This window comes from Opisthocomus hoazin, chromosome 13, assembly GCF_030867145.1.
Source record: "Opisthocomus hoazin isolate bOpiHoa1 chromosome 13, bOpiHoa1.hap1, whole genome shotgun sequence".
Lineage (NCBI taxonomy): Eukaryota > Metazoa > Chordata > Aves > Opisthocomiformes > Opisthocomidae > Opisthocomus > Opisthocomus hoazin.
In genome coordinates, this window is record NC_134426.1 from 26,181,450 (window position 1) to 26,209,385 (window position 27,936).

The window sequence follows — 27,936 nt, forward strand, 5'->3', positions numbered from 1 at the left end:
TGATGAGAAGCGTATGAGGTACGTGATGTGTATTTTGTGAGAAGCTCAGCCATTTTATTCTAATAATTCCTTTAAGCAGGTCGTTAATTGCAGATGGAAGCCACTGGCCTGACGCATTTCTCTGAAATTAATTTACATAGAACAGGAAACCGTAGAACCACAGTTTTACTAAACCCATTCACTAGTATGTTGGTAGCTAATCTGATAATCTCTCCTTTTAGAACAGAGGAAGCTACTTCAAGATGAGTGCGCTGTAACGAAAGCATCAGTGCCCTTACGTGTGACTTCAGCAAACAAGTCCAGGTACACCAAAGAACGCCTTAAGATAGCTGTCAGAAGAGACTTGCATCCTCGCTGCTTGGTTTCTCAGAGACCTTGGGTCCTTCTTGAAAGTTCAGTTGAATGCTGCAGATACCTCTGTAAGTACCGGAGGCGTTGGGGTTCGATAGCCGGTGTAGAGTCTTTGCTAATAGTTGTACAGTAAGCGAGTAAGGAACTTTGAGATGCCATACGTGTCGAGTGCATTTGAGATTATACAGATAGCTACATATTTAGCACGAGCTTCAGAATTCTAGAGGGATTCTTCTTGCCTATTAATGAGCCTTCATTAGCGCTCTAATTTTAGAATGTGATCTCTGGTTTTGCAGAGATCTTGTACTCTCCAATGCAGTTACTGGCATTCTAGTTCAGGGAATGTAACAATTAGCCCGTAATAAGCAGCTGACCTCATTCTGTCCCTTAATCATGTGCTGTGCAGCTTAGAAAAAAAGATCATAAAGCCCAAACCTGAAGTTCGGGCTCTGTCAGACCCATGATGTAAGCTCCTCGCAGTGAAGCAATCTGTAGGTGAGGCAAGAAAGCTGTTGCCATCCAGGTGTATCGCACGGCGTTGGCAGGTCTGCAAGTGCTGTCCCCAGGGCTGGGTGAGGACAGAGTGCCCGGGTTTGCTTGAAATCCTTAAATTTAAATCACAGATGTCATTAGTAAGTTGCGATAGGAAAGACACAGAAGTGATGCAAAGGGACAGAATTTCTTCAGACCTTACAGAGACTCGGGTAAGGGCCAAAAGATTTAATTTACCAGAGCCTCTTAAAAGCAGCTCGCATTCATGATGTGGCGAGGAGTTACCTAAATAACACACAGTCTGTAGCAAGCGATTTGCTCGTGCTTTATCCCAAAATGTGCTGATAACACCTGGCATATTGACAGTATTTCTGATTCTGATTGCCAGATCTGGGGAGTCCAAGAATTGTGAAGCAGAGATGATAGAAAGAACTGGGGACTGCTGGCCAATAGAAATGTTTTCTGTCCAATTGGGGGACTTTTCCCTTTCCTGTTACTGCTGATTACAGAGAGATTTTTGAATAACTAGGACTCCCCCCACCGCCCCCTGCAGTAGTTGTCTTCCTCATTAGGCCTGGTTTTGTGTGGTGATTCTTCCCTCCTTGCTTTTCAGGAGCTCAGTGGTGTGGAAACCGATCCACCCAGGGCAGAAGCAGGGAGTATTTCTTACTCGGCAAACCATATTTCCTCACTTAGATCTCGGCTGTAAGGAAATCTCGGAGGCTGTGTCTGTCGTTGTAATGTCAAGTTACGCAAACATACCATAACTGAGCATCTTAAAGACCAGATGTAAATTAGTGCTGTCTCCAAGGGCCTTAAATCTAATGACCTTAGGTGGGCTTAAACTCGGTATAAACCTGTGATTTCAAACTAAATGGCCTTAGGCATGGCTTAAAATAGCGTATTCTCGATAACGTGTATTCAGTGCTGCCCATCAGTAAATTGGTGCAACTTCATGTAGTACCCAGCAGAACTCAAGTACACTGCAGCCTGTTTTGCTGTGGTTTCTTCATTGAAAGGATTCAGCGTGGGCCTGAAGAATGATTTCTCCCACCCGTGACATTCCTGTACTGCCAGGGTGACAGTTTGAAACGTAATCCTGTGAATTAAAGCCTGAACCTACCCCAGAAACATTCCCACTCCTCTCCCACCCATCTTTTCCTTTCTAACTCTGCAAAACTTGTTGCCACCTTTTTCTACTGTGTTGTTTTTTTTTTTTTCTTTAAACCCTTGATCTGTTCACTTCACAGCCCTGCGAAAGGTTGGTTGGTTTGAGCATGTTGAGGGGGAGAGGGCAGGAGCTGCAAAGCTGCTGCCGAGTTGCTGGAGCCCTGGCCTGAGGCCTTGGTGATAATTAACGTGTTTGTGGCGGTGCGGTAACCGGAGCTGGGAGTGAAGTGTAGCAGGGTCGGAGGAATGCTGGCCTGCAAAGGGGGAGAACGGGGCCACTGCTGCCATTCCTGCTGCGTTCCTAGGAGCGGGAGCCTGGTTGAGATGTTGTCTGGAAGCCGGCCAAGAGGAGGCAGGGGAATGCCTAGGGAGGGCTGGGTATTGGGGGGGTGGGAGTTATTCTGGTGCAAGCACAGCTCGGGGAAAAGTCAAATGTTCACTTGGGAAACATCAATGTAACAATTTATATATTAAGTAAAGCCCTTTGGCTGGTCCATATTTATCGCTGTTGATGACAATGACAAAACAGAATAATTGGTATTTTCAGTTAACTCTCCTGAGCCTTGCACTTCTTTTACGAACCTAATGGTTGTGTAATGCTGGGTATGGAATGTGCAGGGGAAGCCTCTGCTGCGGTGGGTCACCGGCGGATGTTTACACTGCAAAAGCCTCCCATTTCAAACAGCTTCCCCACAGAGGCCAAGGGCTTTGTAAGTTTGGAGATGAGATTCCTTTTCCTCCTTTATCATCCCGTCAAAACACCGATGCGTGCAAACAGGGTGATGGTTTGGGGATCTAATGAGCAGTACAGCTCCTGAGTTAGGAATTTCAAAAGGGGCTGAATTTTCCACCCCTGGCCGTTCACAGTACCGCTTCTTGAAGGACATAGATGCCATCTCCTGAGCTGCCTGCCCTGCGGCGCGTCCTGCCCGCGGCGTGTTTGACCGGAGCGTGGCGTGACAGGCAACGCTGACCTTGCCTTCGGAACAGCTGCCTGTGGACACTCGGCTATCTTTTTGCAGCTGTGCGTTCCAGAGCGCTGTAAGCCTTGTCTAGAGGACAAAGAGGAGAAAGAAATCCCACATCCTGAGACTTGGATTTGAAATAAATTTCTTAAATACCTACAGAGAACAAAAAGTCCAGTTACATCGAAGTGGCTGGGCGGGCAGCGTAGCTAATGGGGGGTTCGGTGATTTGGAGCATCTCCCATTTGAGGTCCCTGGGCTGGGAGAGTTTGACACTTGGCAGAAGCGAGCTACTCACAGTGGCCGTTGATCCCAGAGCTTGGGTTGATCTGGCAGCGCAAAAGGGCCTGTTCCTGCGCTGGAGGGGCGGCACCTTGCCCCGTGCTTTGCTATAAAGGCCATTAAGGTGCCAGCTCTTCCCCCGAACTATTTATTTTAAAATCCCCTGAATTTTTGTTGTTCCTGCTTTTTTCCCTAATGTTTCATGTATAATGTATTGTGTTATTCCTTGACGTGCAGTATGGTTTGACGAGTTGAAGCTGGTAACTTGGCTTCCTCCTCTTGGAATATTGAATAGTTTTCCAGGAAACTTAAGCGTGATGACATCAGCAGAGCAAGAACAGCAGTCTGGATACGCATCAACCTCAGACTGGTTTGTGTAAGCTGCCGTCCGTATCGTTCGTCACATAAATGTTTGTCTGCCAGGAAACCAGTAAACAGCTGCGATCTGTGACTGAGGAGCTTTTTTGCCTTGTAAAATGTGACGAGGTTCTGGTTAGCCAGCGACGGGGCGGGAAGATGGCGTAACCTGAATTTCTGGTTTTCCTGCTGAGGTTCGTAATGAAAGCGAGATGGGGCCCATGTTCGTATGGATGGAGTGGTCCCTGTCGAGGTGGCAGTTCCACGTGGCCTGGAAGGCAGACATCTGTTTAACTAACACAGGGGAAGTTTGGCATTATTCTGAAAAAAACAGTAATTCTTGTATTAGCCTAAGTTCTAGCTGGCCTGGGTGGCTGCTGGATTCTGGCATTGCTGCTGGCTGTTGGAAGAGGAGGAACAGGGTACGGAGACAGGCTTTAACCTTTCCTCAGCTGGCCAGGACAGCTTTGCATAGGTAGGAAAGGAGGTGGCTCCAGCTGACCTTCCGGTGTCTGTTCTGCGGAGGATAATGTCACGCTGAAACTTGGCCAATTCGGTAAGGCTGGAGGTTAAGTGCTTGCTCCCCTTACGGAAATATCTGGCTCTGAGGAGCTTTAAGAACCTTGCACTCAGTAGTGCTGGAAATATTTGAGTTTTTGCAAAAGGGGTTTAACCCTCCCTGTGCTGTGCTTTGACTTCTGCTTTTGCTCCTGCCACCTCCATTGCCCGAAAGGGGTGATGAGGACACAGATGGGTTTCATCTCCTGCTGTGCTATGATTTAGCACCCATGCTATAAACTCAGAGGCTTCACATGGTGGAAGGAATAACACCCATCATCTGGTCTTAAAGACGTGTGGAGACGTTTACAACTTGCTGTAGGGATTCCCTAGGTAGGACACCAAGCTGCTGGGCGTGCAGCCATGGCGAACATTGCCCTGAGGGGAGGGAAAGCCCACGGCCCGCTCCTAACCCAGCTCTAGTCCCAGTGCCAGCCCAGTGAGGACTGCCTTTCCACTGGGCTGTTAGCAACAGGTACACAAGGGACTGAGTAGCTTGGTGGGATGCTGCCGGCGGGGCTTTCACCGAGGTGGAAGTGTCTTGGTGAAGACTTCAAAGAGCAATGCTCCCATGCAGCTGGTGAGGGGAGCTCTTAATCCCATTAGGTGTTAAGATCGGAGTGTCAGCAGCTCCGTTTTGAAAGGTTGGATGTTGTTAGTCTTTCAGAGTGCATCTGTTGGATAAAAGCTCTTCTGGTTTAGGTAGAGACCTCCCTGATGAGCACGTTGAACCTGATGAGGCGTAGAGAAGAGCTAAAGGCTGAGCTGGTCCTGCCGTTGCAGGTCTGAGTAGACACAGAAAAGTGACTTCAGGAGTTAGAGCAATTACCAAGAAGAAGTATCCTGGCAAGTCTGAGTGCTCTAGGGTCAGCATCAACTGGAGAAAGGAATTCAGGGCTTCAATTTTCGGTGCTTGAATTTCACCTCAACACCTTTATTCGCTCTGTCCTTCAACCCAGACTAAGGGACTGAGCGCCTGGTTCCCCGCTGCAGTAGCCAGCCACCGGCAGCAGTAGCCTTTCTCTGGTTTAGTTACGTGTGCTGATGTAGAACTGGCGCTGTGCAGCGCGCACGTTCATTCTTCTGGCTCCTTTTGGCACGTTGCATGCAGCTTTTTGCCGCTTTATTGCGGAATCGGGTTGACTCAATGCTGGGCTGTGGGTAGAAGTGTTGGTGGTGCTGCTGGGGGAGGTTGGGTAACTGGGAGGTGGAGGGCTTGTTAAAGCAGGTTCCAGGTGCTTTGGAAACTTGGCCTTGGTTTCCGACAGGCCACCTGTGGCTTGCGTGCCTCGTCTGACAGAGCAGAGCTCGAGTCGATGCTCCAGCGATTTCCTTCTGGTTTTCTTTTTGATGCATGAGAGGTTTGGGAGCTGTGGGCAAAAGCAGCGTGGGGTTTGGAAAGCAGCCCAGCATGAGTCCATACCCTCGGGTTGGGGCTGAGGCTACCAGCACCCGACAGCTGGTTTGTGAGCACGGGTGGGTGGCTGTGGCTTGGGTTCTTGTGCTTATCCGTTCACCGAAGGCACAAAGCCCCTCGGCGGGGTGTCCTGAGAAGCTGACAGTGCCCGCAAACCAGAGGCTTAGGTGTTTATACTGATACCCAAAGTGCATAGCCAGAGGGGAACTATGTCCACTGCAAGGTAGCCACTGCAAGCCGGACTGGAATTGCTGATTGCAGCATGGTGAGATGATGGGCAGGAATCCCTGGAAAGCTGAAGAGCTCCACGTGAGTAGCTGTTGGCATGGCAACCCTGAGCCAGCCTGGCTGGGGACGGTGAGGTGGTTCTTCCAGGAAGGGAAAGGACAGGCGTTTGATGAGTTTAAGGGGTGGTGGGAGCTTTCCTGCCCATGGTTCGCCTGCTGCAGGTCAGCCTCGTACCTAAAAAGAAGGTCTGCGTTCGTGCTTAAGTCATGGTGAAGGACAGTGACAAGAGAGACTTCTTTTAAGTCAGGGCTTCTGTCGGGTGCTCGGTGTTTTGCAATCACAGTGCGCTGGAGCTGTGTGACTTGGGTACGAAGGCGTGAGCCGTTTGCAGCTTGATTGTTGTTAGCCACTTACGTTATCTTACCCCAGCAGCAAAGCAGTGTTCCTTGCCTGCCTCCGTGGGAAAAATTGACTCTGCCACCTGCATAAATAGCAGGGGCTTTGTCACAGCCTGAGCTTTATTGGGTTTTGGGCTTTTGTTGTTGTTTCTGAACTTTATTTCGGTTAATTTTGGTAGCCTTCCCGCCTCAGAGGCTGAACGGGACACCCCAAGCAGTTCTGTAAGCGCTGTTCAGTTGCTCTGCAGAGACAAGGGCAGTCCCTTCGGGCCGAGTGACGTGGCAGGGCAGCTCACACCGTGCACGCTGGAAGCTCCCTGCCTCGCAGCTGCTGTCCTCGGGCTCCTGCACCTACACCTGTGAAATCAGCCTCAACGTCCTTTCCTTGGCCATGCCTGAAGAATCTTGGTGCACTTTACATCTTCATGTTGGCGATGTCAGCAAAATCCCATGTCTGGCTTTTCTGTGCACTAATTAAGATGGAAGTGCTGAGGTGTTCCCATCATGCTGCCCGTTCCCTGCCAGCCCCCCAGGAAGGGGGAAGGACCCTTATAGATCCAGTGATAAGGGGATAACCCTTACAGATTCAGTTCCCACCATCTCTATTTAAACAAGCGGCAGGGATGCGACCTGATGAGGCGAATAGCCCGAGCCCGCTCAGCTGATGTCTCATGGCTTCTCTGTACTTCCACATGGTTAAACTGGTGGGATGAAATACTGCAGAAGAAGGGTCCAGGTGCTCGGGGCTCTGCGGGTGGAGCAGAGGGTGCGTCGCTGGTCTTTCTTCTGCAGTCCTGTGGCTTTTCCCTAGCAGAGGTCGCAAAGCGAATTTACCCTCTCCTCTCCCCGAGGCTTGGAGGCACTCCTGGGGGTGGTTGTGGGTTCCAGTCACACACAAATTTGCTGCCATGCAAAAATAGGGCTATTTTCTGCCCTCTGTATTTAGAGTTTGATGTAATATACTGCCTAATAATGTGAGCTAAGGGGAACTGCTTTCTTCCTCAGTGGCTGTCAGTGGGCTCATCCATGCAACGCTTTAGAGCAGGGGTTTGCAGTGAGAGGAGGAGGAGGAAGATGAAGCTATTTCTCTCAGCATCTCTTACCACATACTGCACTTGAGTACCTAGCAACTCAGCGAGCGTCACGTTTTCTTCATATGGCTGTACTCCAGAGTGCTGCTTGCAGTTCATTTGCGTGACTAGTTATGAGTTAATCTTGCAGATCATAATTCAAAAAAAAGTTTAAAAATAATTTGAGGGTTTTGTCTCCATTTGCTCAGCAGCGAGGTGCTGTCTGAAGGCAGAGATGCTGAAACCATCCATGGGATGTAACTCGCCATGACAGCAGCGCAGCCTGGCAGGGAGAGCTGTTTTCTGAATAGCGGCTTCATATCGTCACCAAGGGTTATGTTTGGTGCTGGTGAGAACTCCTGCAAGGTGAGAGAAGGGGCAGCAGGAGTAACTTTCACACAGATGAGTTGGTACAATAGGTGAGGTTGTAGGTCTGAGAAACTGGACTTCAGCCAGCTTCTGCTGAGCAGGATCCAAGCCTTGTTTTTCCTCTCCTTGCTTCCTAATTAAAGCCAGGCTAGAGGCTGATTAAGTAGTGATGGGGCAGCTTCTTCCACTGTGTCCTGAACAAATGACTGCAATGATGCAGCGTTAACGGGCGCATGGGCCGGCTGCTGGTGACAGAGCTGTTGGTGTGTGCTGAAGACAGGCTATAAATATGGCAGGGGGAAGAGCTGCAGCTGCAGATAACAGCTGAGTGCTGAGCTGGGTTCTGACAGCCTCGGCCCAGAGGTGAGGAGCAGAGCTCAGCTCGTGCAGAACAACACTACCATAGTAGGAAGCAGCCAGGAGCGGTTCGGCCCTCTCTCTTCATGCATCCTCCACTGTTGTATAGTTCAGCTGAAAGACGGAATTCAAGCCCGGTATTTTTAAACCTCACGCTGTTGTGTTTGAAGGGTCTCAGACACGTCACCTCATTTGGATAACGCTGTTTGCTAGCAGTGTGCCAGTATCACGGGCTGGAGGTTAAGAGGCCTTACACTTCATTTAAAACACATTACTGAAGTCACATATTTAGAGGGGTTCCCCCTCCTCTTACTCCAAAAAAATGAAGTTTATGGGCTTTGGAGCAGAGCGTTACAGGACACTTGGAACATCCAGCTTTTACCCTTGGAGTGCCTTAGTCTTGCCTAACGCTGAACACAGATGCCTGCGCCGTGAGCCTGTCGCAGGAGCTGCGCTGCTGCAGAGCGCTTGCTGGCAGGGCAGCCCAGGGCCTGGGGAACAGCGTAAGCCGTACCTGAGAGCAAACAGACACAGTTAATCTTCCTTTTGCCTAGGGAAGGGGGAAGAGACTAGCAGCTACTTCAGGCTGGGGCAATTTGGAAAATAGAAAAGGACAAAAAAATAAAGATGTAGTTGGGAAAGAAATGTTTATTTTAAGTTTCTCAGAGGGATTTTACAAACAATGGAGCATTTTAAAAAAACTGAGTGATCAAAGTACTTGACAGTGTCCCTTAAACACGCACGCAAGCCCCTGGACAGAGGAAATCACACCAGCACGGAGGTCAGCGCTGCCGGAAGAGCAGCTGGCATCTGCATAGTTCTAGGAGGAAAGATTGCAATGGTGTTGGTGCTAGTAAGTGTCATCCTGGCATGAATGTAAGAGAGAGGAGAGCGCTGAAGTATGTACGCATGTACCTGCAGAAAACAAAGTGCATAAAATAACACGCAAAGTATGTATTGTAGAATAAATTTATTTACCTGATACAAATGAAACTAGGTGTGATGCTTCTTACTGTCAGCATGTAAATAGACAACTGATCTTATTTACAACTTCTAAAGGTCGTACATGCAGTTGTGGTAACTGGCTAAGTCGTTTGCTGCCTTCTAGATAAATGCATCACAACATTTTGTATTGCACCGACATCTGTCTTACTGCCTTAGATTTAAATAAGTTACATTACAGTGCAAAAGAGGTTGATTTGCACACATGATAAAAAATCCAAAGTTATGAACTGGAGGCTTACGGTTTAACATTCATCTGTAATCTCTTCAATGAATTTTATAAATAGGATAGCATTGTACATAAGCTGTTAGAGTAGGTTGTTTGGATGATACAATACAGAGCAAGATTTGTCTACAACCAAAGGCATGCATTATTTTGATATTGTACATTTTATAAACTGACATTTTACATACAGAAATATGGAAAAAAATTGGCTGACAGCTCCGTGACTCTTGTTCAAGGATAAACAAACTCTTCTCCATGCAGCACAGAAACCAAACTTCTCTGGAGAGAGTTTCCAATTCAGAAAGCTCTATTGCACATTTGTACATCTGTATAATGAAGTCCTAATGGTACCACACGTTTCTTCCACAGAGAACACAATGAGTTTTGTTTTAGGGAAAGCAAAGAATCTTTACACATGATACATGCAGAAGTTTTGGTAGATGTGTTGCTAAAAACACATGCACGCAACGAAACAACCTTACATTTCTGCAAAATTGTTTAGGAAGCGATTACTCCAGTATTGCTGAAAAGGAAAGAAAGAAAAGGCATCAGTTAATGAAAGGATGAATGCTCAGCATCATTGTACAAGCAAGACTAAGATCAACAGTGACAGAAGGAGGAATGTTAAGTTGGCTAACTGGCTGCTCTGGCCTTGGAGGGACACTCTCAGGTTACTTTGTTCTCAAAGCCCAGGACCCTCTGGATTACGGCTGAGCTCTTCTGAACACAGCAGAGCTCCCTTTGCCATCAGCAAAGCCAGCACTTCCTACAGAAGACTGCTGTGAAAAAGACATGTTTGGAGAGCTTTTGCCTTTCTCTGCTTGACTAGTGGCAACAAACAAGTCTCACTTACTTGTAATTTTTACTTTTAAGTTCCATGCTACACAGTTTGAGCTCAAGTTCTAAGAACTTCAAGGGTGTTCTTCTAATCAAGGCATTATATTGCAAGTTTGGCCTCCAAGTGACCTAACAATGTCCCTTTTCCAAGTTATGCAGCTTATTCTGGGAAGCAGTAGGAAAGCTTTGAAGAAGTCATTAAACTACACAGATTAATGCGTAGGCAAAGGGTAGAGTACAATATAATCAAGCTGCTACTGTACTTTACCCCTGAAATACAGCTTAAGGTTAGCCTTGCGTCTAGGAGAGAACAAGAGTGTACTCTGATTCCCTAGAACTCCATGGTGGCTCTTCAAAACACTGCTCAACACTGTAAAATTTAGGCTCTCCTGCTAAGATTTGAAAATGCATATTAATGTAATTAAGGATGTAATTAGCAGAGATTAGGGAAACAGTTAATGGTTAGGAGTGCAAAAAAGTAAACGAGACAGGTGCAAGAGACAGACAACTTTGTATCAGTTTTACCTCCCTTCATCTCAGCAAATTCAGCCACGTTTAAGCTGTTTACCATGTATGCTCTGTGCATCGGCTGTGTTCTTGGAACAGTGACAGGACTGCTGTACTGCATTTTATCATTGGATTAAAACCTCATTTTCTTACCATTAGCCTTCTCCAAAATGGCCTCCCTGCAAACATAAGCCTTGTAGCATCGTGACAAACTGGCATGTATTTTTCTGCAGCCTCTCTCATACTTATTTGCAATACTACTTTGGGAAACCAAGTACTAACTATTTTTATGGCTTGGATGCCAGCAAAAAGGAGCAGGTCGCTGTGCAGCTCACACACAGTACTTTGAATCACTCGTGTCTGAAAGCGGAGAGGGCCCAAGGCACTACAAAGATAAAAAAGCCCCCGTCTAAATATTTGAGGTATGACTGCAGCTGCCTGACCGGCTGCAGTCAGGAGGGGCTGCTCTCATACCAAGCCCCACTGGTCTCCCAGCACAAGCTGATACCCTTCCTGCTGTTCCTAGCATAAGGCAGCATCAATCAGAGGACTGACACTAGTCTTACACATGCCTCTCTCGCACTAGAAAATAAGGAGCGATATGTGAGGACCCTAAGGAATCCAGAATACAGTGAGGATGAAAAGCTCAGCGAGATGAGAGCAAAGGGAAACAAAAAGTATGAAGTTATTTTCTAAAAACGGGGTGGGAGATAAAGCCTGGGTAACTGGGTTATTTCTGCTTAAGTGGTTCCTTTTCTACACTCAGAGGGCTAACACAATAAAATAGGAGTCACCTATTTGTATCCCCAGATGACCCCAGTACAGTGAGGAGGCTGGAGAGGAAATATTCAGGGAACAAAGAAATTAAGCGAGAGTTTCAACTTTGAGATGTAGGCAAGTAAGTCTATTCTGACTTGACAAGCCCTCCCTTCTCGGCTTCTCTAGAAGAAAGGACTGATAGCTAAAGAATGACAGGATCTATGCAATTACAGATAAGCGTTTTAGTTACACATCTTGCAGTGCATTACTACCTTGCACCGTGTTTCTAGGAGAGAGAAGCCAAGCCACCAGCTGCCTCGTGCTAGCCTAATGGCAGAAGCACACTCCAGCAACCTCTCACAGCCTACTCAGCATCGTAATGTTTGGCCAGCCCAGACCACACAAGGCTGGTATTTTCCATGTACTGGCAACACTTGGAGAACAGAAGTACTGAAAGCACAGCAGCCGCCGCCATTGAACCCGAGATTTAAGTGCTGATCTCAGGGAACCCTACTGCTCCATTTCTACAGGAAAATTTGGACAGCAAGACTGAGAGAAATAAAAGAAAACCAGGGTAGATTAAGATTGCATGGGCTCTTTAGGAGCATTTTATTAACCCGGATTGGTTCCTATAACCTCAGGAGCTCGTAGAGATGAATGCCACTCTGTTTACCCACCAGTCACCCAGCTTTCAAAGGCAAACTCCAAGGAGCACAAGGCCCTAAAGCAAGTGCCCCGCCACATCCGATATGAATGAGCTCTCAGATGTCAGCATGGAAATCCATGACAAGCAGCAAGATTCATCTTCAGCAGGGACAGAGATCCAACAGAGAACTTACTGAAGACTGAATTCTACTTATCGACAGTCATTTCCCCCTTCAGCTCCTCAGAGACAGGGAGAAGGGAGGTATATGGCAGGATTATTTGGTATAATAGACAGGAATAGGATTGTACAAGAAGCAGAATCATTGATCATGGCAGAAAGCCCACCAACACAGTGTTCTGGAGGTTCACACAGAACCTGTGTTCAAAGATTCAGTGACATTCCTGCCCTAGAAAATGTTAGTCAATAATGTTGGGAGCACGTCAAACTAACTTGCTAGTATTTGTTTCCAAACAACTAACATACTTCTACATATTCTGATCTCAGGGAATCCTATATCACATGACCTACTTGTTTCTTGTTTCAAGAGATGGGGACAAATCTCATATTGCTCATTATTGATACAGCAAATGGCTGGTGCTGGCCATCAGCGTTGTGGTATGCAAAAGTTCAGTGTGGCAAAGCCAGGTTCTTCCACGTGAAAGAGGGCATTCAACAGGATTTAAATGCTTACAGTTTGCCAACGTGCCCACAACATCATCAGGTCCAGCTCCTCCATCTGAGTCGCTTCAGCATGAACTTAAACAAGTCCAAGTCTCTATAAACAGTGAGTATTCACAATGCAGTGGAATTTTAGATAAGAGTCTGTGGATTGAGGTTAGCATCTATATTTGAAAGCTTGAAACCTAGAGAATTATCTGTGCTCACTGGATTCCAGCTGGCAGCAACAGAACATAGCTTTAATTATAATTTTCCTCTCTGAGGAATCACAAAGCTGTTTGAATTTGGTTATTAAAGCAGACTGAGCCAGCAGAAGATGACACCTGCTACTCTACCAAGACATAGCCACCCCAGCACAATTTTCAAAGACGATCCTGTTAAGCTGAGACTGTTCTTTTGTCTTTTCATATGACCACCGTACAAAGTGTTTCCACTTCCTGGAAAGGATAAGCTGTTTTCGCAAAAGAGGAGCGCCTGCACTTTGAGCACTGCAGATACCAGAGAGCAGGGAAGGGTGGTCAGCTCAGAGGGGCATCCCCTATTTCAGAACGGAAAAAGCTTTGGAGTAAACCAGCACCTGACCACAAGTACCAGAGTGTTTTGGACACTAAACATTCATATGAACAGCTGTCGCTGTCTTAAGTTACAGATTTGTCCAATTTTATCACAAACTTAAGACCAAAAGCTCTACGATCTTGGGGCACTAAGGCTTCTGGGTGCTATAAAACAAGATCCTAAAATACACTAAACCAAAAGCAAGCACTTTGCCTTCAAAATCAGTAATTTGAGCTTCAGACCACAAAACAAGAGTCTAAAGTGGTGATAATAATGTAGCACAGCAGAGTTTGACAAAACACAGCATGGGAATGAAGGAAATTACTATTTATTCTTCAACATGTATACAGCATATGCTATTTTACAGCAAGTCACCACTGGCATGGTGGAATGGAAAAGAAATACTCACTTTAGTCGATGAAAGTTGGAAGGCATTGGAGAAAAACACCACAGTTAGGACTGTTAATGACTTACACATTGTTGATACAGGACTGCATTTGAAAACATGCTTTAACATTTACCGTAATAATGAAGGTGGTTAGTGCCACATTAAAATAAAAATAGTTCTATACAATATGTTCAATTTGGTCATGTGCTATTTACAGATTTTACAAAACACACACACGAGCTTGTTACTTCAAGTCAGGCTAACAACAGGCCAGCAGAGTAACTCCATGTATACAACTGATCATTAGTGCCCTAAGTGTAGGAAATCCTATTTCTAGCTATGCAGTGCAAGTTATTTTTCCAGGTCTCATTACAAGTTTTGATCTTGGGGGGTGGGATCCAACACATGTAAATAAGGTACTAAAACCCAACTTAAACCCTCTTTTGAATTAAAACATATCGTGTTTGTTAAAAAGGCTTGGTTTAGATTTAAAGTAGACAGAAGTAGCCCTCCCTATCCCTGCATAATGGGCAACACTGGCAAAATAAGGTCTGTTACAATAAAATACAATAGACACTTAAATAAATAATCTTAAAAAAACAACCCTATGTGTGTTGAGAGTATGGAAGAACCCCAACAGGCTGCACCTGGAATGATATTTTCTGCACGAGCAAGATTAGGCATACCTCATACAGAAACTGGTGTAAACAAGGACAGTCAAGAACCAAGAGTGAGGGAACAGGAAGAGAGGAAACCGAGAAGAAATCCTGACCAAGTTAGCAGTACTCTCTACCCAGTGCAGAAAGTTCTGCTTATGAGTAAAACCTGACTTTATGACAAATTAAGTTTGGATGATCATGCAGAAGACGAACAGTTACATGCTTTTTTAGTTTTAGACAACACACACTCATTCCCTAAAATCTGCTGCCAATTTAGTTTGATAGTGTCCGCTGGCTCAAAAAAATTTACGTGTTTTTTTTTTTTTACACAATGAATAGACTGTTGAACAGAACACTGTACATGCTTTTCATCTACAAAAAAATATTTGCATAAAATAGTGTTAGTTCTCTGTACACGTCAATGGACACTGTAACTGTGTATAAAAGAGGAATATATTGCCCCCACTGAAGTCAGAAAAAGCAAAAAACCAAAATCTAGATTATGAAACCTCCATCACCGGCAAATATGTTCATGTGAAAATTCAGCAGAAATAGACAAGTTGCTCTAAACAATAAAAAAATTAAGTTAAACCTTTTCTCTGAATGTAAAACTTGTCACCATGTCAGTCAAGACCAGAACATATCACTAAAGTTAGTGTCTGTGCTGTAAAGCCAGATAACCAAGGGCATAGTAATGAACACAAACGGCCAGGAAACTCCTTCGGTGCATGCTGACAAAGAACATGGTTTGGTGGCAGGCCGCACACTATCTTTACCAGGTTCCAGGTAGTTACGGGCCACATATTTAAGTGTTTCATCCAGCAGAATGACAGGTAGTGAGATTTTCAAGACCATCAGCCACTGCGTCACATTCAAAGGTGTGATCTGGAAGATAATCTGAAAGAAGAGCCAAGCGTTACATCTTTTCACCCCCTCCGTCCCTTGCCTTAAGCTCCAAACAAGTTTTTGCTCTATCTCCAAGTTCAGGGATGGGTGTCAGATCTGTGCACTTACTGGCAGTGGTTCCACATAAAGGATAAGGAAGTGGAGAGACATGGACAAGCAAATGGCGCCCACCAGCCAGATATTTTCCCACGGAGGCATCCTCATCAAGGACTGATTTTCTGATAGACTGCAATCAAAACATGGTACATACGGCTACGTAAGACACCAATAGGAAATTTAGCAAATCAGAAAACTAGCTGGAAGGAAAGCAGCAAGGCAAGTCACAATTATCCCAGTCAGGCAGGAGGGAAAGATAATGCTATATGGTTTATTTTAAAACTTTAAACTACCTTGGAAGTCTGCTTAGCAAAGCAGTCACAGTTGAGCCTCACATTTATTTTTTGAAAGCTTTTGTGTGTTCTGCTCGTTCCTGATCTAGTCTACCATCTTCACTAAGACCCAGACGTCCACTCCATGGGAGTGGTAAGAGAAAGACAGGTCCAGCAGCGTAAGACAGACTCCTCCCCAGCCTACTGCAAGCCTGGGGACCTAGTGCACCCACTTCTTCTGAAGTTCACTTAAAGCCCGACTATACAGAGGGTCAAGTACTTGCACCATCTTAATGCTTGTTCGTCAGTTCTGCTCTTCAGATTCACTCTGCATTTAGGCTATGCTGTAGAAGAGGCCGAGATCCAGAACATCAGATGTAGAGCACTATCTTACTATGTAGGACTATTGCAGTACACTTCAAAGTTTATTTGTTTTTAAATTAACTGACCTCTAAGCTATTTGAGGAAAAATACCCTTGACATTGTGCTATTTAGTGGTTTCCATTTATAATCCAATATTAATTGGCTAAACCCACACTCCCTTAGGGCAGGAAAATCTATTTTCTGTATCTTCAGCATTCTTATTTTAGTTCTCCTTGATACCACTTTATACCAGCATAGGAGGGATAATCTGATTGATTAAGCTTAGATTAGAAATAATGGAAAATATTTCAGTTGCTCGTGCTTAGTAAAATACCAGAGTGAATCGGCAGACTTAAAAATATACCTTATGATAACAGATCTCAAATGTTATCTAGGAGAGTCATTTTGTTTGCACTCCCAGGATTCAGAAAGGAAATGTGACTCATTCTTCATTAGCAGAGCCGTCCATACACTAAGAATCAAATTGCACAAAAGGCAGGGGTTTGGATAAGCTACGCAGAAGCTTTGCTTGCCTCTTTGGACATACGAACCTGTTGAGAGCATTGCACATCTCTATGGTGACAAGTACAGAAAGCGCCATTGTCATTGGATATGGAGACTCAAAAACCACACAGTCGACACCAGAGAAGTCTGGATTGTCCTCTTTGCACTGCAGAAAATGGCTCTAGAACAGAACAATATGAACTCACTTCCACAGCTTGTTAACTTCTAAACGTAAACCAGGCAATTACGAAATAAGCAGCGAGTATTATGAAAACTTTTCAATACAACTCCTATAAGCACCGATTTTAAACTTTTGCCACCTTTAGAAAAATCCCCTTTAGCCTTTTATTTACAAGGTAACAACTAGTCCTTCAAATTGTTTAGAAGCTCAGGTATTTCACCTCTGAGCTTTAGTATGAAGAATAATTAATCACAATCAAGTTTTACAGGAACGAGTCTTAAAACATCTCATCATATAAATTTCTGTAACCTACTGTTTTTCTACAGACATTTCAAGTAACAAGTATGAAAGAAGCATGCATCTCCTCCCTCCCCCAGAAGAGATTAAACTGAGCAAATACCAGCTGATAAAAGGTAACTCTTGGACCACCATCAGCAGCGATAAACCACCAAGCAGCAGCACCCACTGTGGCAGCACCAACATAACCTTAAAGAAAACAAAGTGCTTTTTTCAGTGTTGTGAACTGCATGCGAGAGAAGACGTCACTTGCCACACTTGGAACTTCTACATCAAGACCTCTAGTACTGTAAAAAACCAGACTGCAACTCATCTATCTCCCGTGCAAGAAATTTGCTCCACCAGTTGTAACTTAAGTAACCATTAAATCATGTACTAATATCTGCTTATGGAAGCTGACAGCTGGAACTGCAGGCAAACAAGGATATCACCTGGAGTACTCAACCTGCAATTTTTCTTTTTTCCTCTCAGAACCCAACGTGTCTCACATTAACTAATACTGCGGGGTTTACTTTAAAATCTATGACCAGTTAGGAAAATTAAAGTCACAACTTCCGGCACAAAGACAGTGTGCATTAAGTATCCACGTAGATATTTATTCTAGCTTTACAGTACTAAAGCTGTATTTGAGGTTTAAATCTATGCCCACTGATTTCACAAATTGATATTCCCTTCCTCTCCCCGATTACAGCTATGCCAGCAAACCTGTTGTGTTCAGCACAAAAATGGTAGGTTAGGTACATGACAGCTGTCATTTCCAGATTTAGAACGTACGACCTCAACAGCTAATGCAGGTGCACATTCACTAAAGTGCTGGTCTTGGCTCTTCAATCCCAATCCCATGACGTGCTCATCTTCCTAAGGCTGACAGTTATTGCACGGACAAGCTAAAATCTGCCATCTCCATGCTTTAAACTGGAAGTATTTCAGCCTGGAATGAGTCAAATAGGAAAAGGCAAGTAGGTGGCTTCTTCAGAACAGAGGTCAGACTCAGCCCTAAGTTCATCTGTTCCTGAATAGCTTCTTCTGAGGACTGTGACACCACCCTCTACCAGATAATTTTTAAGGTCTAATCCACTATGGCAGTAAATAAAATTTCTAATGGTTTCTTAGTTGTCAAAATCGAAAGATTTTGACAAAGTGGTGAATGTTATACTGATATGCAGCTGAGGCTTTTGGCATCTCAGTTGTTACCAATCAGAAAAAATCACCACAGTTTTCCTGTTCCTATCACAGCACTGCCTACAAACATGCAAAACAAAGTGTGAATCTCAGAACAAAATAAAGGAAGAATACCAGTTCCACAAAGCTAGCTTTCAAGGTTTCAGCATACAAGGAGATTAGACAAACTGCTTTCAAGGGGATCTCAAAAATTAACTGCTCAAGTTTACTTAAAAAAAAGAGTAAAAAAGCTATTACTACTTACATCCAATAGCTAGGTAACGGAAGAAGAGCCATCCACTGATCAGTGGCTCTTTAGGGTTGCGTGGTGGCTTATTCATGATATCAAGATCAGGAGGGTTAAAGCCCAGAGCAGTAGCAGGGAGACCATCCGTCACAAGGTTTACCCAGAGCAGTTGGACAGGAATTAGAGCTTCAGGAAAACCCAGGGCAGCAGTCAAGAAGATACTATAAAAAAACCCACCAATTATAAGCTTGTTCTTGTGCATGTAAATAAGTCCTTTCAACGCTTAGGCCTAAGCCTGTAGCATCACTTCTGTTCTCTCATACAGAGTTATCTATTTAATATAACAAGTCACATTCAGAAAACTAAAAACATATCAAAGAGCAACCACTTCTAACCACCAGCATGTAAGTTTTGAAGGATTATCATCTTCTGGTAGCTTCAGGAATTGAAGAGTTTCAGCTTTAGCCTTGTTTTTTCCCCACCCTACTTGTCTGTATTGGTAAATATATACATACATGGATAAAAGTCTTGCAAGCCACAAGACATTAGAAATTTTGCAGACATAATAGCATTTTAGCTCAAATGACTAAGCTTCATTTAGCTAGATTACTGCTAGTCCCTGCCAAAATTTAATGAGCATGTAACTTTCACGGCTCCAAGCCTGTGTGAATAAACAGAACAGGGGCTGCAGCAAGAGCCATAGGAAGGACAGATTTAGAAGTTTACAAGAAACAAGGCAAGACAATTGCTGTGTTATATTCTGCTCTGGGAGAAAGTATGATTTAATGTAAGCAACTGTTAGAGGAGATCAATGTTTACTTCCTGGTACCAGAAATGCATTCTGTGGCATTGGGTCACCGCTCCTTCCAAAGACACAGAAGACGCATTGTTCTGTAACTTGAGGTTAAAGAAACATCTAAGTTATATCTGTGGCTAAATTATCTGAAATGCCAGATCTTGTAATATTTGATTAAGGTTTTTATTTTCCTATTCTAGAGAATTATTCCTATCATAGAAATAATTGTAAAGCATTTAGCCACCTACTGAGCTAGAATATTACATGCAATGCAATGTGAATCTCTTGTGGTACGCTAAAATTCTCCAGTAAAGACTAGGCTAGAAGTATGCAGACTTCTGCACAATCATCAGTTACCTGGAGAACCTGTCTGGTTTTAGTGAGAAATACTGGAAGTGAACTAACAAGGGACTCCATCATCGCTACTCTAGTTCAAAGAAAAAAAAAATTTTAAACCTACCAAACAACTTCTCCAACATTGGAGGAGATCAAGTAACGGATGAACTGTTTCATGTTGTTATAAATTGCACGTCCTTCTTCCACAGCAGCTACAATAGTTGAGAAATTATCATCTGCTAAAACCATTTCAGAAGCAGTTTTAGCCACTGCAGTACCAGAACCCATAGCAATTCCAATTTCGGCTTTCTTCAATGCAGGGGCATCATTGACACCATCACCAGTCTAAAAAAAGAATTCAAAGTTGTGTTTTTGGTTTTTTTTTGTTTTTTTTTTTTTAAAAAAAAGGCAGGCACTTACATATAGGACTAGAAAGGAATTTCGCACTGGGTGTGGTTTTTGATCTTTAAAAATCACTTAAGCACAGAACTGTTCTGAGGCTTTGAGTTCAGGGAACATGGGAAAAGTGTTTTCTAGAACGAGGCCTTAGTCTGACAAGGCACAATTTGGGTTTAAAAACAGCGTCTGCCTTTCAAACCAAGTAAAGGTTCAACTACTCACCATAGCTGTAATCTCATCAAAAGACTGAAGAAACTCAACAATTTTAGATTTGTGGGAAGGCTCTACACGAGCAAAGCAACGGGCATGGTGGCAAGCATCTCTTTGGGCAGCAAGCGAGAGTTCATCAAATTCACGACCAGTGAAGGCTTTTGTAGAAACATCTTCATCTTCCACAAAGATACCGATGCGACGGCAAATAGCTACTGCTGTGCCTTTATTATCACCGGTAATCATAATAACTCTGATACCAGCTTGTTTGCACAGCTTTATAGATGAAGCTACTTCAATTCTTGGGGGATCCAGCATACCCACGCAGCCGACAAAGGTCAAGTTGGTCTGAAACAAGACCGCACCAAGTTTTAGTGTAAGATCCTGCAGATGTCTCATCTGACTTTAGTGAAAAAAAAAAAAATCATTTCGCTTGCATGCTAAGTATGTCTCAGTGTAGCGACATTTGTTTTCACTCCTGTCCACAATATTTTGTGGTTCTACATTGAACAATTAAGACACCGAGGCGTATTTCATCCTGCCATTTCATCAAAACCAGTGTATTATGCATTATATACTTGATCTTATGTCAATTTTTTTTTTTTCCTGAAAGGGTTACTTCAGAGCATGGTAAAACAGTTAACTCCTAAGTTTTCACAGCACTTTAGCTCCGACACTGAATTCAGACAGCTAGAGAAGAACTGAAAGGTCACAAATCTAGACGCACTTTAACAAGCAAGAGGTGGTAAACAATAATTTTTAATGCTTTTGGAATCACAATGCTACACGGTACCATCTACATGATGAGCATACGAGAGGACACAGCTAATTCCCAGAGCATGACTACAACTCCAAAACGGGATCCTACCTTTCCAAACACATCTTGCTTCAAATGCACTCATTTTATTAGTTAAGAAGTGCTCTAGTTGTCAGCCTTGCAAATTCAACCTGCAAGCAGTCAAGTCTTGTTTTTTCATAATCGGTGCCAGGAGCACAGTGCACAAGCCAAAACCTCTCATGCAACTGTTGTTGTTTCCCCCCCTCTAAATCCTAGATAGAGATTTAATTGGAAAATTACAGAGTAGCTAAGATGATAATCATGGACAGAGCTTTTGCAGCTGACAGCATGGAGGAAGGGAAGTGATCTTGACCCTCAGAGCAAAAAATGGCAGGTATGTTTCATCACAAAATCCCCACAGAGGTCTTGCAGCTGAGCAATGTCAAACTGAAAACCATTAAAGCTGAAACCACAATGCAATGTTTGGAATATATTTCAGAGTCAGTCTCTGAAAACAGTTTTAGCTGTTACAATCCCTAGGACCTTATATATATACATAAAATAATACAATTTGTAGGTGGCTGTTTAACTGATTTTTTTCTTGTATTTTTATCCAAGCAGCAGCATGTAGAACAGCCACCAACACCACACACCAAGTGTTTATCTAAGCCCAAAATAAACTGGGGGAATGAAGTAGGCGTGACAGGTATCAAACCACAGATTACTCCAAGTTTTATCCCTTAAGTTTCTTCAAAGTGACATATAGTCTCTCCTTAAACTGAGCATTCCCTCCACACAGGTGGCTAACTAACTATTGCATCTGACATCAAAAATACCCAGAACAAGAAAATTCTTAGACACAGCTTCCTCAAGGAAGAATCAAACATTAGGAGTCACCATTCTCCAGTTTGGGAGAAGGAGAAGTGTTCAAAGGTTATTTTACTAAACTTACCTCATAGTTAATGAAATTTGAGGAGTCCTCAAGATTCATTTCCTCTTTTCTGGGTGGACTGTCATGGGTCGCCAGAGCCAAGCAACGCAATGTGTCTCTACCAGTTCCCCATTCTCTAATGACAGACATTATTTTCTGCTTAATTCCTGAGGTTAATGGTATTTTAGCATTTCCAACACGGACATGTGTACATCTGTCAATTACACCTTCAGGAGCACCCTGTAGAGGCCAAAAAAGTAGTTTAGCTTAATAAATCCTTTTTCATTACAACATTTACTCAAATTACAAAGTCCGTCCTTCATCTTCAAGCTGCAGTTAGTTGTGCCATAATTTTTAGGTATTGTGCTACCTTCGCAGCCATTCCGTAATGACACTTTCTCAAGGGAGGAACTGACCTTAACAAACATCTTACTCATGGACGTGCGGCTTGGTTTGTTCGGTGTACAGTAGACAGACATAGACTTTCTGTCTCTTGAGAATTCCAGAGTGAATTCTTTCTTCATGAGTTGTTTTATCACCTTATAAAAAAACAATAGCATAAAACCGCATTTAGATAACACATACTATGAAACTCACTCCCCAATGCATTCCAGATAAAAGAGTACTGACCGAGTTGCAAGCATTGGCACGTTCAATTCTAGAAAGTCCTTTCAAGTCTGTGTCAAATACATTCATCTTTTCAACCAGACAAGTAAGTGCCGTTTCTGTGGCTTCACCAACTTTTTCGTATACTCCCTTAGCCTTTAGTTAAACACAAAGCAAACAAAAACACAGGAGTTGAGTTTACACCTCACCTGGAACCTACCAGAGACAAAAGTTCAAGTTTCACAACGGAAAAAGCAGCTTAACAAGACTTACTATGACTTACAAAACAAGCAAAACTGTTGTTAAAAAGCATCTTTGAAGAGTATGATTTGTAGGAAATTTCAAGCCTTTACTCTCAAGGCCAGCAGAGAAGGCTGCCAGTACTTTATCATCAAGCACTTAAGTCATTACGAGATGTAGCAGCCTTAAGCAGACCAGGCAAAGCAAGAAAGTAGCAGTGCATTCTACACACCAAGAGATCTCCCAAGTTCCACATTACACTTGCTGCCTGGCTTTAGTTTTGCTAGTGTTCAACAAACAAGCCATTCCCACAATTAATAATTTAGAGGACCTAAATACTGTCCCCTTTGACTAGAAGGGACTTTGCCACTGAAAGGTATTACATAGACAGGCGAGAACAAACATTTATCCTCATTCTCACACTCTCCTCTGTTCCAGGATATGTACTTACTTCATTGTAATCCAAAGAGGAATCATTACAGAGCGCACAGATCGTTGCAAGTTCCACAAGGCCATCATACTGGCTACATTTAATGAGTTTGTCATCTTTATGCCTTTCCAAAGGAAGAAAAGGGGGAGATTTAAGTTAGTTATTTAGTTATTTAGTATTAGCATCTCGCCTTTTCCCTTTCTTTAATCCCTTTACTCTATTTCCATTTAGTACAATGCTTATTAGTTATGGACGTAGAACGACAGAACCAGAAATTGTTGAGAAGAACAGATTTGACAAAGGTGACTTCTGAAGTTCAGATCAAACAGTCATGAACAGAATGACGGGATTATCAATGAAATCACTACCCGAATTACAAAACCTTATTTCCTCCAGTGACAGTCGTACAGCAAGATAGAAGTAAAGAGCTCAGTGAAGAGGCATATGAAAGCAGTATTAGAGTATGCACAGGACTTGGAGGGGAGTTCCCAGTAGGAGAGGGATATTGTTGGATACCTTAGGAGCTTAGCTGCTTCCTTAGTCTTACTCCTGTTCTGCAGATTTACTGCCATGCATGAAATGTATGCACTGGGCAGACATAAAAGCAGATCTGGCCTCTTTAATTTCTTAAAAATTAATCTGTACTGTATGTGAACCTCCTAAACCAATGGAAGTTAAGTCATTTCACAATACAAATTCCACTAGAAAAGAAACACTCTTTACTAATAGTCATATACACTTAATGATGAATATCTGAAGTCTTTAGCATGAGGGCAGGTACATTTTCCCAAAGTAATGCACCATTTAGACATCACAAATAAGAGGCAACTTCTTTGCTTTCACATTTGGAAATAGAAAGTAAATGACACCATTTTCTGGAACATCAGCATACTTCTAGAGTAAGCAGGAAAGAACCAAGACAGTCCTCAATGCTTTTATTTCACCCCCTGCCAAAATTAGCAAGACTAACTCACATATAACACCTTTCATTAAGGCCCTCAGGGAGGGGGGTGGGGGAGAGGCCTGGTGGTAGAAAGATATGGATCACTACTTCATAAGAATTCGTAATATAGGCTACGATGTGTCCAATTATGTAAGCTTTTGTTCAGTCTCTTCTAGTACTGCAAACAAATTCCAGTGTTGTAAAACACAGCAAGTGAACAAAACGCATCATCTTAAAAAAAAGTATGAAGCGTCATTTTGCATATAATTCTACAGCCACAAGCAGTGGCTTTAAATTCTCATTTAGAGTTCCCAGCATCTCTCAGTCTGTCACCTTGTCTATCACAGCTAGTACTTCCTGTTTTCACCTGTTCTGAACTTGAAGAAAACTAGCATATTTGATATCCATAACTTCTTATACCAGTGGGTTTTTCCCCCCCTTGCATGTGTGTTCCTTATCAACAATTCTGAATGAAGTGGACTGGCTTTTTTTCCCTTGAAACTTCAGGCTTTTCGATTGGCTACACATGAATTCATTTGAAGGTCAAATACAACCTGCTAGCCTTTACTGCAGTTCTTAATTCTTGTTAGTTTTATGCTCTCAGTTTGCAGGTAAGCATGCGCGTTGTGTGTGCTGAGACGAGACAAAACTACTCCAAACCAACAATCTCCTGACATGACCAGGAAACCAGTCACTATGAAATTTCAGTTTTTCAATGCGAAATATATGTAATTTTATATTCTGAATGCATATTTGGGGAAAGTTACGTATCAAATACTTTAAGAGTAAGCAAAAAATTATTGACTTACTGCAAAAATGCTTAATGGTTATAAAGGACAGGCTGCCTATACAGCTGTGGAAGACAACAGTACCTGACATTAAGCACAACAAAGAAACATCTGTCAGGAACAGTTCACACCTAGAGCACGCCCTGCTTGGGGCAGTGCAATGGACTAGACCGCCTCGTAAGGTCTCCATCAAACTTTGTTTTCAGTGACAGTTTGCAATCCAAGGTGAAGCCAGTCACTTTACTGAAAATCCTTACAAAGCCACCAATTTAAAAAAGCTGTCCATGAACGCAGAAATAGATCAGCCCTAAAAGTTTGAGAATTTAGCTATTTGTTTCCTTATGCTCCAATAACAGCCTTTCTGTGGTAATTTCCCTTCCACACAACGTTCCTTACGTACGTGAACGCAGTGCTATTAACATGCTTGTTCACATTTCCCCAATTTCAGCATGTAAAAATAGAACATTAACTTATATTGATGACTGTCTTATTACACTCGACACCTGCCACACTGCATTTTATTATTTTGTTTATCTAGAGCTCTTGCGAGACCAGCAAAAGCGTAATAGCTGGATGCTTTACAAGATCTAAAATGTCACCTTGCCTAAGTAAATGCCGTCTCCTGAAACGAAAGCATAAGCATTTGGCAGCAATTAGCTTTGAAACAAAAGAGATTCGGGGAATTAAAGACTTCTAGCTGCTGAGAACACGATGGTCTTAACTGCTATGAAAATTACACAGAGGTAATCATACTGAGATTGGTGAAGACTGCATGGAGTCAGAGCCAGGCACATAAAACTCTACAAGGTTGAGATGTTTACAATAATTCAATCTTAATTCTACTTCAAACAGTAGAATTCTGTTCTGCAAGTAAAACTGAAGTGATAAGACTAAACACACATGAAAGACTGGCCCAGTAAAAGGAGCTGTAACAATCCAGTAAGAAGAGGCTCTCCTAGAAGGAGAACCCTAAAAATTCCTGGAGTTGTCAGGATGAACTGCCTATCCCATTAGTAGAGACTTGCAACTGATACAGTAAACCAAACATATCATTCCTTTCCTAACAGAGTGGGTTAACACCAGCTCAAATACCAAAGGCCAAGACAAAACACACACATCTATACAAGTACAGATGCACCAAGTCCAATAAACTACTGGGGGTAGGGGACAGGAATTTACAGTAAATTAAGAATTAATTCCAACTTATTCGTAAGATGCTTTAGTAAAAATAATCTCCGACTTTCTCTGAGACAGGGGAATTGGAAACACTGAGTTCACAGATTAACAGAGGCTCACCTGTTTAGAATTATGCAGATTTTATTAAACAAAAAAGTAAACCTCATGTTGAAGCACTGGGATAAATAATCTCAGTCCAGTAAGATTTTAGCAAAATAAATCTTCTCAACCTACCCCTAATTTATTTTTAGATTATCAAAGGAACATTACAATATTGGAAACTGTACTAAGGAAGTTTCATGAAGGTTTACTTTTCTAGAATTTAACTTCCTTTTACTGTTAATTACTTTCCTCCCTAGCCCTTCAGTGTTCGTTCTCACTGGCTGAGCTTTCATTTATTAACAATCACTATTGAATATTACACACATCACTTTTCAAGCCTAAAGTAATAGTCAATGGATAAACAGACAAATATTTAACTTCAACAGAACACTTACACTTCTCCCATGGGAGCATATGTTGAACCAGTTACAGTAAACTCATTCAGAGAACAGGTATCTCCTTCTACTCTGTCCAGGACAAACATCTGAAATTAGAGTTAGAAGTGTTACTACCTTTGAACAGCAATTAACACAAGAGATTTAAACAGGCCTTAAGCAAGCAGGTACATGAGGCAAGTTCAGGCTGAATAAACAAACCAAAACCAGATACAATACTCTGAACTTCGATCCCATATATGTTTGAATAGCTCCCTATACCGAAGCACGAAGTACAGAAAACAGCACTTCCGCTTAACAGGTCTCATTTGAGAGCTGAATTGTGGCACAACTACATCAGAGGTGAAAACCACATAAACTATGTACACACAACTTCAGCTGCAAAGACTACTCACACACCCACTTGACAATTGTGACTACACCCAAACTCTTCCTAGGCTCGACACTGGTAAATTATTTCTCATGTACGTGTTTGAAATAGCAGTTCTGATCAAAAGCAGCATAGGGCAGCAGCTTGGAAACTGGTAATTCTTGACAAAGTAAGAATAAAAGCACCTATAAATAGCAGCAGCTTCTAGATGCAAGAGGTGAGGTTTTAGGCAAGAGCCAGACTATGGCCAGTTTCCCTTAATATCAGCCACTAAGTGAAAGTTTTTCCAGTCATAACTCACTTTACCATCCAGTACAATGGTAGCTTAAAAACAATCAGACTGCGCAAGAGCCCTTCTAGCACAGGTTGAAATGTTATTTTCAAATAAAGACGCCAATCTGAAGGATGCAGCTGCACCCCACAAGACACCTGCATCTCAGTCTTTCCTTTGTTTCTGTTTCCCTTCTAGGGGAGCTATAGGCAGAACCACATCTGGGAAGATGGAGATAAAAAACATCATGCCTGAAGCTGTCTTACTCTTATCATGACCTGCTGGAGTGGTAGAGAAAATAATTTCTCACTAACTGATAGTGTATCTTAATAGAACGTCTCACCTGTTGGTTGGTATAAGCCATTTTGCCACACATTGCAGCAATGTCTCACTTTCCCCTCATTGTGCTGCCTTATGTTTTAGGCAAGCATCTTCACAAAACACAGCCTAATAATTACTTGTTCCAAAACTGATCTGTATCAATGTCTGGAGACCCTATAATCTTCAAAGTGATTTTAAAAAAATCAAAAAGCTAGTCAAGCTGATGAATTAAAAGCCCACAAAGCAGACTGTATTCTCAGAGGGAGATACCACAGGAAGACATTAAAACAATGCCTCAAGTCTCCTCCTAAAGCAGCACCATTTCTGACCGAATTATTTTAGTATAGGGTTCCTTTGGGCACTCTGGAGTTACTACTTAACACAATAACAAACTATAAGTGGAACTACTGTTGTAGACCCGTCTTCTTAAAAAGCTAAGCAATCTCTCTACTTTGAGTGAAACCAAGAATAAGCATATTGTTCACAGGTATTAGGATTTTGCTACGTTTTGCAAAATCTTGCAATTAAGGTTATTCTGTAGCTGTT

At 42.9% G+C, this 27,936-nt stretch overlaps 1 protein-coding gene across 2 annotated transcripts in view; it reads right to left on the reverse strand.

Moving 5' to 3' along the window:
* Positions 1–8,642: 8,642 nt before the first annotated feature.
* Positions 8,643–27,936, reverse strand: part of ATP2A2 (ATPase sarcoplasmic/endoplasmic reticulum Ca2+ transporting 2) — a 49,394-nt gene continuing 30,100 nt past the window's right edge. The window contains exons 9-21 of one of the 2 annotated variants that reach the window (XR_012765457.1): positions 26,429–26,517; positions 23,046–23,148; positions 22,379–22,510; positions 22,165–22,287; positions 21,770–21,988; positions 20,052–20,387; positions 19,555–19,775; positions 18,317–18,519; positions 16,994–17,079; positions 16,460–16,593; positions 15,286–15,403; positions 13,634–15,168; positions 8,643–9,765 (exon numbers count right to left, since the gene is read on the reverse strand). Coding sequence is in view for 1 of the 2 variants with exons in the window: in XM_075435058.1 (XP_075291173.1) it covers positions 9,752–9,765; positions 15,048–15,168; positions 15,286–15,403; positions 16,460–16,593; positions 16,994–17,079; positions 18,317–18,519; positions 19,555–19,775; positions 20,052–20,387; positions 21,770–21,988; positions 22,165–22,287; positions 22,379–22,510; positions 23,046–23,148; positions 26,429–26,517 (1,899 nt within the window). In the remaining variant the exon portion in view is untranslated. The remainder of the gene's footprint in view (positions 9,766–13,633; positions 15,169–15,285; positions 15,404–16,459; positions 16,594–16,993; positions 17,080–18,316; positions 18,520–19,554; positions 19,776–20,051; positions 20,388–21,769; positions 21,989–22,164; positions 22,288–22,378; positions 22,511–23,045; positions 23,149–26,428; positions 26,518–27,936) is intronic. The other variant, XM_075435058.1, reaches the window with a different exon arrangement.